Source organism: Lissotriton vulgaris, unplaced genomic scaffold (assembly GCF_964263255.1).
Source record: "Lissotriton vulgaris unplaced genomic scaffold, aLisVul1.2 SCAFFOLD_1216, whole genome shotgun sequence".
Lineage (NCBI taxonomy): Eukaryota > Metazoa > Chordata > Amphibia > Caudata > Salamandridae > Lissotriton > Lissotriton vulgaris.
Window position 1 is genome coordinate 489,320 of NW_028252325.1, and position 13,364 is coordinate 502,683.

At 43.6% G+C, this 13,364-nt stretch overlaps 1 protein-coding gene across 1 annotated transcript; it reads left to right on the plus strand.

The window, feature by feature from the left end:
• The first annotated feature begins 5,352 nt into the window (after positions 1 to 5,352).
• LOC147662589 (vomeronasal type-2 receptor 26-like) lies at positions 5,353 to 6,258 on the plus strand. Its single transcript, XM_086951060.1, has one exon. The coding sequence runs from the start codon at positions 5,353 to 5,355 to the stop codon at positions 6,256 to 6,258; it is 906 nt and encodes a 301-aa protein (XP_086807186.1).
• The last annotated feature ends 7,106 nt before the right edge of the window (positions 6,259 to 13,364 follow it).

Consider the following 13,364-nt stretch of genomic DNA (forward strand, 5'->3'; position numbering starts at 1 on the left):
GAACCTGAAAGTAGAGGGGACAGAGTCTCGGTCACTAGCCAGTGACCAGGGGCACGATAGACGAATGCCCACCGATGTCGGGTGCTTCAGGTGTGAAGATGTGAAGCTTGACTCTGCAGTCATGAGGACCAGGAGGCCTTGACGACGACCAGGAGCTGGATTCCGATTGAACACATCCAGCCTTGGCAACAGCAACCCACACAGGAAGAGATAAGATACAGACCGGCAAGGTCTGGGGAACCCCCCAAGCAATGGAGAGTCAGGGCCTGTCTGGAGCAACCGGGGAAGTCCAAGGAAAGTTAGAGTTGCCTTCTCAGGGACCCACAGGTTGATGGACCAGGGATCGCGAAGGGACCTCGAGAGAAAACACAAAGGGCCGGCTCAAAGAACACTCACGGAGTGTAGGCTGGCAATCTTCAGTGGAATTGCTGTTCGAGATCAGGGCTACAAGTAACCCATATCTCAGCCTCAGGGGTCGCCAGAAAGCTGATGCTTCTGCAAATGGTTGCGGTGTCCAGAGGTTCAGGTTGCACGGTCTCCACGTGAGATACAGGCCTCAAACTTGCTGAGCACACAGATCGACCTTAGAGACCACAGAAACCCCCCTCCTGTGTTGCACAGTTCTTCGGAGTCTTCAGGAGCTTCAGGAATGCAAACCGGTCAGATGTGTCTTTGATGCCTGCCAAGCAGGGGAGTAACTCCTTTACTCCAAGTGAGATTCTTCAGTTATCTAGCGCCTTGTAGATCGTCAAAGTTCCAGGATTATGTATCAGAGTTTCGTCCAGGTAAATCTAAAGTCCTGTAGTCAGGGGTTCCTACTTTATATCCAAGGAAGGGGTGGGACAAACTCTAGGGACCCACCTATGGGAGGGTCAGGAAAGAGGGGTGGCTACTCCCATTTCCTTTGTCCAGTTTCATGCCAGAGCAGGGGCTGGTAGCTCCTGCAACCGGTTTGAGCTGGCCTATGCACAGGGACACCAAATGTGCCCCCAGTGCAGACATTAAAGCACTCTTGGAGGGCACCTACCCAGCCCCAATACACTAAAGCCTGCCTGGGAGGTGGTTACACCTCCCTGTGACAGGAAACCTATTGTCCAGGCCTCCCCAGCCGGATATGCACAAGTCCACAACATGTGTCAAACCAAGATCTTTAGCAATTCAAATATTTAATCACTTTGGAAGTAAGTGGTTCTAATTGGAAAAGAAAAACGAACCACAACCTCTAAAAGGCACTCTTTGTTCTAGAAAATACCTGACATGATAGAACTCATTCAAACTAAAGTTGATCAAACAACCATGTTTTTTAACTTCTCTCTAAAATGAGGATGACCCAATCCAGAAGACCTTTGTCTCTACTCCGATGAGGCCAGAGATATTGCTGACTCCTCTGCGGGGTGGCACCTGGCAGATGAGGGTCCCTGTGACTCTTGCCTTCCTCTTTGTCACCTCCCTTTCTATGCTTCAGCCAGATAAGTCTCCCTTTGGTGAGATCGAAAAGGTTCCATTTAAATAAATGACTATGCCTTGTCACATTCAACAGTAAGAAGGTACTTGCAGGCGCTCATAATAAAGGCATAGAAAACTGTTGTACACAGTATGATTTAGAGAAGGGGACCTTGCAAGAGTCCAATGCAGCCCACAAGAGCTAAATTACTACATCTCTGTAACACTGAAGATGTTTCCCCCAGCAGAATTCCATTTCCAAGAAGTAGGCCTAACGGCTAGGGCGCTCGACCTCGGACCTGGGGATCTGGGATCGAGTCTCGGTAACAACGCTAAACAAACATCCTGTGATTTTGGGCAAATCACTTAATCTCTCCAGACCTAACAAAAATGAATGTGTGTCCTCATGTATCATAACTGGTGCTATGTAAAGCACTCTGATACCCGATTCGGGTCAAGTTTGCACTATATAAAACTCTGCAAAAAAAAAAAATGTGTGGCAGAAACAAAAAGTAAAATATTGGATAATACAAATTAGTGCAAATGTTATGTTATTTTCATTTATAAAGTGTGAACAAATCACCCGCAAGAGGGTCTCCCAGCACTAATGCACTCTAAAACAGTACAGCAATACCAAAAGGAATTAGAAGAGCCAAGCTTTGAGGAATTTTTTGAAACAAGCGAAGTCCAGGCAGGCTCGTATGTACAAAGGTAACTTGTTCAAGTGATGGGGGCCAAATAGAAAAAGATCTGCACCCATATTTGATGGTACGGATATGGTGGGTTGAGTAAGAGTTGCCCACTGGATCTGAGGTTGTGCATGGGTATATAAAACTGTACCTTCTCCTGTAGATAGAGTAGACTGTTTCCAAAGAGGGACTTATTACGAGGCAGAGGAGTTTAAAAAGGGAGCGCTTTTTTATCATGAGCCAATGCAAAAATGTCATTGTGGGCTCCGATGGGGAGCGGGAAAGCAAATTGCAGATCAGGCAGCCAGCTGTGGTTTGTACCACCTGAAGTCTGGTTTGGAGAGCTTTGTTTGTCGCAACCGAAAGGGCATATCCATAAGACTGAAGATGTAGCTAACCCAGGGCTTTCCAGCCAACACCTACCTCAACCAGTGTTTGGACTAGAATAGAATGTGAGATGCTGTTGAATGCTGCCGATAGAGATCCAGTAGTACCAGCATGGCTGGGTTGTCTTCATCCAGGGAGAGTCTAATGGTGTCGAGAACATCAATCAGTGCAGTTTCTGTACTATGAAAAGCCTGAAAACCAGATTGGGAAGGGTCCGGTAGAGAGTGGTATTCCAAGAAAGAAATCAGCTGTTTGTTAATAACAGTCTTCATAATTCTTCTGAAAAAAAGAAGTGATATTGGTCTATAATTTGAAAGGTCTGAAGGATCTGCAGTGGGTTTATATGAAATAGGTCTCAAAAGCTCTGCTTTCCTTTTAGTGGGAATGGTTTCCATATTCAGGGAGTAAATAAACAGATCCCTAATAGTAGGAAGGAGTGCTGGGACCAAGGCAGCAATGATGTAAGGAAGAGCAGAATCCTCCGGTGAGCCCGATTTGATATTATTAATTAGAACCTAGAGTTGCTCAGGGGAGACTACATTAAAATATTCCAGAAGACTGGGATGATTAGACTATGAAGAGGCAGGTGAAGCCGCCCTGCCTGTGAGGGACCATTTGACAGAGTGTCATAAAGTTTTGAAATTTGTTCTTTAAAACTATTGGCAAGGTCATCACAAATAGACTGAGATGCTGGGATAGATTAGGTACAGGTCAAACGTTTGGTAAATTAATTTACGATCATATATAATTCCTTTGTCGTGTTTCCAATGTTGTTAATTCTGTTCACTATGTGGGACTTCCTAGTAATTTTGATGTTTCTATGGTAAATGCCTAAGGCTGCTTAGTGAGTTTGTCTGCAAAAGTTTGTATGGTTTGCCACTTGTGTTCCAGCTTTCTGCAGACTCTTTTTTCTGCCTTTAGAGACTCTAAGAACCAGGGAGACAAGGCTTTCTAAGTTTTGAGGTGGCTACGTTTTTGGGGAGCGATGACTAATAATTCCTAGGGAAATGGTTCCTCAAAATCATTAAAATCAAGATGAATATCTCTGTGAGCAGTAGGGAGGGAAGCAGTAAAATGAGACGGAAAGTACTGGAGACACCTTTTTCCATTGTACCACCTTTCTAGGACACATGGTCTTGAGGTCCAGAGACTCTCTCACATGGAGATAAAATTTAATAGAGAAATGGTCTGTCCAGATCGGAGGCATGGGGGATTCAGTCTGTAGGTTAGGAGAGCTTGTGAATCTGAGATCCAATGTGTGCCCATCTATGTGTGTTAGGCCTACTATTCTTTGATAGAGGTGTAATGAAATGACACTGTTGCTACGGTATATAATGAATACTTGTGTTTAAGAAAATGTAACACATTGGCAAAAATCCAAAGTTTGCCTGTGCTCATGTCTTCAGTGTCCAAACATATAGGACTTTTGTGGTTTATAGTAAGATATTTATCTATTTAAGGGTTTGAATATTTATAGAGGGAATGTTATTTCAAGCAAAAGAGAGTTCTACATTGAGGTATTGGTTTTCAAGAATAGGGAGAAGAGTCATTTCAAGATTGTGTATATAGTGCAGTGGAGGGGCCTTTAAGTTTAAGAGGTGTATATAAGGTCAGGAGATTAGATTGAAAAACTGGGATAGTCACATAGCGTAGCAGAAGGGGCAGAAGGGGCCACATTTCCAAACTAGCAGCACCAGTGAAAATACAACATGGGGACTTTTTGCAAGCATGGGGCTAACTGACGTTACAGGTGCAGCTATATGATCCCTTCTCTAAAGACAGTTGTAAACTTCTATTACAAACATTCAAATCTGGGTATTATTCTTTTGCTTGAGGACATGCCTCTGTGAAAAAGAGAAACGTCCTGTTGCCTTTGTGCAATCCCCCCATAAAAGACCATTAAACACTCATGCATACTTTTATGTAGTCACGAAGAGTGTAAGCACATTCTACAGCCAGAAATGGCCGGTAAGGTACAGGGTGGCAGGTGGCTGGGAGTTGGGATAAAAAAAAAAAAAAAACCACTAGCCTGATCTCACCGACGTCTCTCCCACATCAAGTGAGTCTCTTACGGGAAACAGGAGGCACCCAGTATCCCCACAGCCAATCACAACCCTGCAATGCAGCATTGTGATTGGTAAGCACCCAGACTCCCCTGAGCCAATCACAACGCTGCAATGCAGTGTTGTGATCGGTCTGAGCTCCGTGGTTCGGCACTCAGCTAGGAAATGGGGACCTCGCCATGTTCTGCATGCAGGCTGTAAAGCAGCCTGCACGATGAACATGCAAAGTGCGCATGAAGGTTTGGCCAGCTCGAAAGGGCCAGTCAAATATTGATGCACACTTTACAGAGTGCATAACTAATCCCCCTACCCAAAGTCAGGGTACCAAGTTCTGCCCTGCCCTTGCCTGACCGTACAAAAAAATGAGAATAACTTCAGTTATTATCATTTTATTTTTTCGTTTACACTGCTCCATCAGCAGTGGGGCCACCAGCCAATAACTCAAAAAATATTCCGGTACTATTCCTTGGTTTGTGATGGATTTTATAACACGCTCAAAGATTGGAGAGTGACCACCACAAGCTGTCAGTTATTCCTCAGACTGTCCTCCCGGCAGCCTCTATGGAGATGCATAGTCCATGTCTTTTTGTTAATGAGTTGCAGGACCCAGTGTGCATGTTCCACAGACAGTACACCGGCATACAGGTGCATAGCTAGCCATAGGACAGGTCATAATTACTTCACTTTGTCACATTCCATTCATCTCTATTATTTTTCCCTACTTGAAAGCATCTTCCAATAATACTGAACAATGTTCTTTTCATGCAGATATGCCAAACTGCCTATCATGCCCTGAAGACCAGTGGTCCAATCAGAAGAGAGATTCCTGCATTCCACGGGTGGTAGAGTTCCTATCCTATGAGGATCCTCTGGGAGTTGCCTTAACCTCCATTACAAGTTTGTTCTTCATCATCACTGCTGGAGTGCTGGGAATCTTTATTAAATACAGAAACACGCCTCTGGTTAGAGCCAATAACCGGGATCTCAGCTACATCCTCCTCCTCTCCCTCATGCTGTGCTTCCTCTGCTGTTTTTTGTTTATTGGTCACCCGTCCAAGACTTCCTGTCTTCTCCGTCAACCTGCCTTTGGGATTATTTTCACTAATGCTGTTACTACAGTATTAGCAAAAACTCTCACAGTTATCATTGCCTTCAATGCCACAAAGCCAGGCAGTAAACTCAGAAAGTGGGTGGGCCCTCAATTGTCCATCTTTGTGATTCTTGGCTGCTCACTGGGAGAGGTGGTGATCTGCACTGTGTGGCTCCATCTCTCTGCTCCATTTCCAGACATTGACACCAAAGCAGAAACCGGGAAGATGATCCTACAGTGTAACGAAGGTTCTGTCGCTGCGTTCTTTGCTGTGGTTGGTTATGTGGGATTCTTGGCTCTTCTGAGCTTTGTTGTTGCCTCAGTAGCTAGAAAGTTACCGGCTACTTTCAATGAGGCCCAGTTTATCACCTTCAGCATGCTGGTGTTCTGCAGCGTCTGGGTCTCCTTCATCCCAGCGTACCTGAGCACCAAGGGGAGGAACATGGTGGCCGTGGAGATCTTCGCTATCCTTACTTCCAGCTCTGGACTGCTAGGCTGTATCTTCATCCCTAAAGTCTACATCATCCTCCTTAGGCCTGAGCTGAACACCAAGGACTATCTAATGGGAAAACAAGTAAACACCTGAGACTCATAGCACAATACTGAGTGGCAATTATTGACCTGCAACAATACCAAGTGCAGAATATTGGCTACCATGGTCTCTTCAATGTAGGTATATATAAGTTTGTGTTTACATTTACTATTCTTAACTTCACATCTATGTATCTTGACATCATATATATCACCAAGGCACATCGGCGTGGAGGTAAAAATATTAAGAAGCTTATTTAAGTAGGTTTTGTGTCGCCCTTTCACCATGCAAAGGGGCCCAAGGGTGACACAAAACCTCTGATTAATCAAGTCGCGCAAGCCACCTTACGTTGCCCTGAGTGGCTTGATAAATCCAGAGAAACACAACACAGTGCAAATCGCTGCATTGTGTTACTCTGCCCTGGGAAGGCATTCCATGGTGGACCGTGGGTGCTCCCTCACATCCACTCACTCATTCTGAAGTATTCCGATATTTGCCATACTGGAAGGCCTGAGAATGTGTCAGAATACTATGCCTTCCCGCATAAGCCGTAACAAGGAGACGTATCTGTATTTCTCCTTGTTACTCCCTCTTTCTATCTGTGCTCCATTCTGCAGCACAAATAGAAAGAGGAAAATACCTTGGGGATCGTTTTCATGCAGAAAGGTGTCCATTTCTGTACAAATGCACTCCTGCTTACAACGCTGGCACCCTCACACCATGGTGCAAGGGGGCCTGTGTTAGTACTAGGCAGCACATTCTGCACCAGTGCTGGGCAATGACAGGAAATGTGCCATATAGTGTTAAGTAAGGTGCATTCCTGCCCTTTCCCTATCACGCAGTGCAGCACAGAAATGTGACGCGCTGAGCTGCGGGAAATCTTAGTAAATATGATCCTAACTCTAGACTTACCAATGTACTTGCATTGACAATACAGCTTCAGACCCCATCCTGGCTTGATATTTTTGCAGCCAATGTTCTGCACTCAACTTTGTGCTCGAAAATTCACTGTAGAACGAGTGCAGGGATGTCATGTTGCACTGGGGTATTGCCACAGTTCATAATTTACACCCAAATAGATTTGCATTGTACACATCACAATTATACTGCCTTGAACATATGAACATTCTAGCTTTTAAAGCCTTACTGCTGAGAGAGATGATTTCAAATTATTTAAATGTATCTATCGTTATGTTTTTGCGCTAAAACAAAAACTGTGCTTTGCAAAACTGTATTTTCTTGTACTTGACAAAACTAGGTGCACACCAGCCATTAACTCCTTTTTGAATTCTAAAGCAGCCATGATGTGCGTTTTTATTTCTTCTCTGTGTTGACATGCTTTTCTAGAAGAAGGCTAGAGGAAGACTTCACTACATTTCAAGGATCCTACTGTCTACAATACTGTGGTCCACTTTCTTTTTTTGAGATTTTAAGTGTTTAAGGGTAACTTGATTTGTACTGAAACATCTGATTGCATTAGGTAATATTCAACTAGGAGGTGTGTGGGATGGTGTTAAATCACACTGCATATCATGTTGTATGCTATTTGCCAATTGTCCATAATTACACAAACACCTTATGCTGACAATGTGATTATCATTGTGAAATTTGCTACACAAACAGATGTTTTTGGATGTGAGCCATGTCTGGTTTGCCCTGGCTTTAGAGAAAGGACCCATGTTAGTCTGCCTCCTGATTATGACTTTACTGTAAGATTGTACTTCATTTCATTCTCTTTGCTGCAATTTGACTGAGTCTCATACAAATAAGTACCTATATTGATTCAGTGTGGATATTGACTATTTTTTTTTTTTGCTTCCGTATTGCACTTTAATATTAGATAAACCTTCATGGTTTCAAAACCTACTTTAAGGCGCAAGTCCCTTTTTGATTTAGGTCTTATTAAATCAACTAGGCTGATATATTTGCTGTCTGTTATCTGGGCACATTGCTTCATATCTTCTTGAGTTTATTACAGTCCTGGATCCTGCACAGGTGCTTTCTCTTAGATTATCTGATAAGATAGGGTCAACACTGTCTTTAATTATTATTATTATTTGAATAGGAGGTCTGTTAGTGGCTACATTAACTGCATATTATTGGGAGGGGATGTGTTGCAGCTTCTATTGGTAATTCTAGAAACGTTCAATGGTGTTACAAAACAATGAGATGCTGTTGCCTGGTCAGCTTGAAATGGCTCTCCAAGGGGATGTACCATCTGCCACAGTGCTTAAGAAACTGAATAAAAGCACCTTCCGCTAAGTTTGTCAATTCATAAACTTTATTCGACAATTAAGTCATAAAAGCAGTACATAAAATACACATTTCCCAATGTATAAAACATCATTAAAAAATATTGTACAATAAATATTTAAAAAGAAATTAAACTACGAGGGACTAATGTCGAATTTCATATATCCATAAACCCATAAAACTAAACCAATTTATAGTCCAGGGTGATATTTCACAAAGCTCAATTAGCTAATACATCCCCTAAATTTACAACAATGTTATGCAGGTGGAATAGGGGTCACATGTCATTGCCGTAATTCTTTTGGCCGAATTACCCATGCCCATTTTAAAAACGTTATTAATTATAATGGGGTGGCCCTGTGACCCTCAGAACCTGGGTTCCAAGTGTATATATGCGGCAATGAGTCTGTTGGGAAGAAAAGCAATTGCTTTGTTTGTCCTTAAGACAGACAATATTTGCAGTATTATTTCGAAATTACAAATATCCAATTAAAAACTAAGTAAACACACCATTTTTGGGATTTAATCCTGTATATTTAATTATTTTATAAATCTTTAGTTATACAAACGACACTGATGTACATATACTTAGAGGGTTGTCCTAAACAAAAATCATTCAAAGACAAACAATTGGCTTACACGTGATTAAGTGCATGAAAGTGAAACCGTGACATTTATTATAATTCACAAATAAACATACATAATGACAATTAAAAACCAGTCCAAAAATCACTATACATTGGTTACAACCCTATTACAATTTTCTAGTTGTGGTTGAAACTTAGTAGGGACTGATGGGCAATATTTCGTCGACGTTTCAACCCTATGTTACGGTGCTTGTTTTTCGCAACCAGCTCCGGTCTTCATCAGGACTAAAATACGACTGGACAACCTGTAGGGATCAAAGACCTGCGTCTATTTCTGAGACGGGGTAGGAGGATCTGTCAGCTGACAATATTCACTCCTCAAATGTATTTACTCTTCCGGGGTCATTGACTTCACAAAATCTTGTGCAATTTATGCATACGATTCATCCACCGGCCGGCGGAGAATCTGAAAATCACTTGTTTAAGTGCCGCTTTGCGATCACTGTTTTGGAGTCAGAGGAACGTCTCTCTCTCCTTCGCGAAATCAATCGGAATACTTTAAAAACTTGGCCACAGCTATGGCAATTGGGGGGCTAGGCTCTGTACATAAAATTCTTAGTGCCTCTTCATGTCTGCGGGTGCCAATTAGTTTACAAATCGGTTTCACCCACATCAATCTAGGGGCCACATAGAGGGGACAGAAAAAGAGAAGATGACTTATAGTCTCTTGTTCATCCCTGCACCTGGGGCATTTATCATAGTCATTCTCTCCTGCCCATTTAGCTGTAAATGACCTTGTTGGAAGGGAGCCTACTCTAAGTTGGAAATAGAGTTTACGGTCATACTGCTTTTCTATGGCATCCCAATATGGTTCCAGCTTAGGATGTGCCTTGAATTCCAGAAAGCGACCAGTAAGATGCAGAGAAAGACCCTTCGTACATGTTTTTAAATTAACCATCTCCCAATATTTTGCCTTCATATTTTTTTGGGAAGGAAATACAGCATTTGCAGGGTCATCCCAGAGTTCCCTCGTTCCCAGGCTAAATAACAAGGACCTTATGGCCTTTAGCCAGTTTATTTTGTGGGAGGAATCTTTGGCTATTATTTCCTTTAGACCCCCTGCATAATGCTGGAGTTCTTCTGTGGTCCATATCTTACGCCAATACAAAAGTGGGCGTAGGGAAGCAAGGTCTTGGACGGGTTTTTTCCCAAGATCCCACATTAAGGGTGTCAGCCGGGTACTTAGTGGAACGCTAGTAGCTTTTCTCAGGAATTCATTTTCTGCTAGCGTCAAACTTCTTACGTTTTCAAACCCCCAAAGTTCAGCTCCATAAAGAGCCGAACTTAGCACCTTCATTCCATAAATTTCTAATAATGGGCTAATGGGTTTTGATACAGAAGACTTAAACCTTTTGAGAAGGATACCTGCCTGCTGGTGATGTTTAAGCACTGCTAGATCTAATTGGCTAGTCCATCCCAGGACTTTCTGGAGGGTAACCCCCAGATAAGTAAAGGCGTCAACCTGCTCTAGCGGGGATTTTTTCCTATATATCCTCCCTATAAAAGGTTTAGCAGACCCAAGGGGCTTAGGGTCAGTAAGGACCATGAACTTCGTTTTTGCTATATTTATTTCCAGGCCTCGGCCCAAGCCCAAAAGTCTTCAAAGCGCTTTAAGGCACCCTGAAGCCCTCTTGGAGTTTTTGAAATTATCAGAGTGTCGTCCGCGAACATGAGGATCGGGACTCGCTCACCAGACATCGCAGGGGCATCAGTCGGGACCATGGAGAGGAAACTCGCCACCCTGTTCACAAAGAGCGAGAACAAGGTAGGCACCATAACGCAACCTTGCCTCACTCCACACTCAACAGGGAAAGGTTCCATAACCTCTCCCTGGCGCCCCCACCGAACCCAAGTGAACGTATCCTCATGTAAGCGAACAACCAAACTCAACAACTCAGGGGCCATCCCTAGCTCTTCCAGAACTTGCCACAGTTTGCTACGGGGAACTAGGTCAAAAGCTGCCCTTAAGTCTACAAAGACGGCATATAGAGTACCTTTATCCAAGACCACAGTGCGCCAGTATAGGATAATGAAGCGGAAGACCTGATCTATGGTGCTGGTCTTGGGACGAAAGCCAGCCTGGAGGTGACTCCAGATGTTATCATCATCCATCCAGGTCTGGATTTTCCCTAATACTAGCCGGCCCATGATATTTTGGATGGAGTCAATCAGGCTAATAGGCCTATAATTGCCCGCTAACGACTTGTCCCCTTTTTTATAAACCAGCACTATTTCCGCACCTTTCCACAAGTGGGGAACTTCCATCCCTTGGGCAATGGCGTTTGCCAAGTACATGATGTAAAACCGCCATCTATTTTTATTGTTTAGGAATAGGTCGGCGGGGACACAATCCATGCCCGTAGCACGGCCCTCAGTCACTAGATCTAGCGCTCTGTCAACATCTCCCACAGTGAAGGCGTCTTCATTGTAGAAAATGTGGACATAAGTCCCCTCACTATTACCAGCTTCATTACTAGCATATTGTGGCTTAAAGTAGTCAACCCATGAGCTTTGGGCAACGTTATTTTGAGGGTTCTCACGTTGCCCACCCCTGTCCCATTTGAAAAGATTCCACATTTCTTTCGGGTTCTTGGACTCACATGTAGCTTTAAGGTCCTGCCACCTACTCTCTTCCCATGCTTTTTTGGCAGTGAACTGTTTACATCTATAATTAGCTCTAGCCGCCTTTATTTTACTACAATCTTTTGTTATAAGTGTTTGGGACAACTCCCCCCTGGCTTGTCGGCAGGAGGCATCATACCAACTCTCCACTTTTCGATTTTGAGCTCTTTTACCTTTACAAGGTTTACAAAAGTAAGTTTTTAATTTGGAAAAGAAGCTATCATCAGCATCCATAAAAGGTTTATACAAAGGCCTATGTGTTGTATCCACCTCCATAGTTGCTAGCACACCTTCCAGACCTAACTCAATGTCAGTGATGATGTTCTGATGCTCTACAACCTGACACCACTTAAGGTGGCGCTCAACATTTGTTTATACTAGGTCAGGCTGAGTGGGTCCCCTGGACATTTCGTCCACCTTATTTAAGCCTAAAATGAACACCGAGGCAATGGGATTATGGTCACTCTCGATGCGGGCCACTACCTCCATATCAAGAAGAGTGTACCACAGCTTGAGGGGAACAAGTAAGTAATCAATATTGCTTGTCCTAACCCCATTATCAAATATTTTCTTGCCCATCCTATCTGACAGTGTTCGGCCATTGGCAGCCCTCAGCTGGTGCCCCATACAGAGGCCCTTCAGTTGAATTGCAGCCTCTGTCCATTTTCTTATAGGGTTAATATCTAATTGGGGGACTCCCCATCTACAATCCTCTTCATCTGTTAGGTGCATATCATCGAGGCCAAAGTGGTATTGAAATCTCCTGCTATTAATGGCAATACATTTGTGGGGTTGGCCTGGAGCATTGAGTCCAGGGATGTGACAACATCGGATTTCTTACCTCCTGGGAGGCCCCTGGCATAAACATTAAAGGTGTCAATTTTTAAGTTCGATGGGAAGCTAAGCCTAACAGTAAGAATGTCACTACTTGTCACAGGGAGCACATGACTGTGACACTTAAGGCTCTGCCTAACCCAAATCGCTAAACCACCCATAGGGTGGCCCGGTTGTTTTTTAACTGCAGGAACATAAAAATTCAAGTAACCTACTTTAAACACAGGTTCAACAGCCCAAGTCTCCTGTAACAGGCAAATATTGAATTTATCAATGAATTCCATCCAGGCGGGTGAATTAAGTTTCGGCCCCACACCCGCCACATTCCATGAGATGATCGATGTCTGACATACTGTCCCATCAGGACCACAAGCAAATTCTCCCAGCATAGGGGGTACCACGGGTACTTGATCTACATTACTCTGCTTGGCCAGTGGGCACACTCTTATAACCTTCTCTGCTTTACCAGGCCGTGTCTTAATTTGCCTGTGACCACTATTTCCTTCATGCCTAAAACCCTGAATGTTCACTTGCCCTACCCTCCTATCTACATCTTCCTCCCCATTTCCTAGGGCTATGCCACTCGAAACGGGGCTTTGTGACACATACCGTCAATCACAATCACCCAACGCCGACAGAGCCTCATACCTATTAAACAGCCTTATATTCCCCAAAGGACAAGGATTAAGTGCCTCTCCCAGTATGAAAGTATCCCTCTCAATGGGAACCGAGGGGCCATAAAAATAGGATAGGGGGAGTGCTTGTATTCCAGGGGTCTGGTCCTTTTGAGGCCAGTTACAGATG

Bases quoted from the DNA above. Each gene is read 5' to 3' on its own strand.
- LOC147662589 (XM_086951060.1), top strand. From the start codon at position 5,353: ATGCCAAACTGCCTATCATGCCCTGAAGACCAGTGGTCCAATCAGAAG.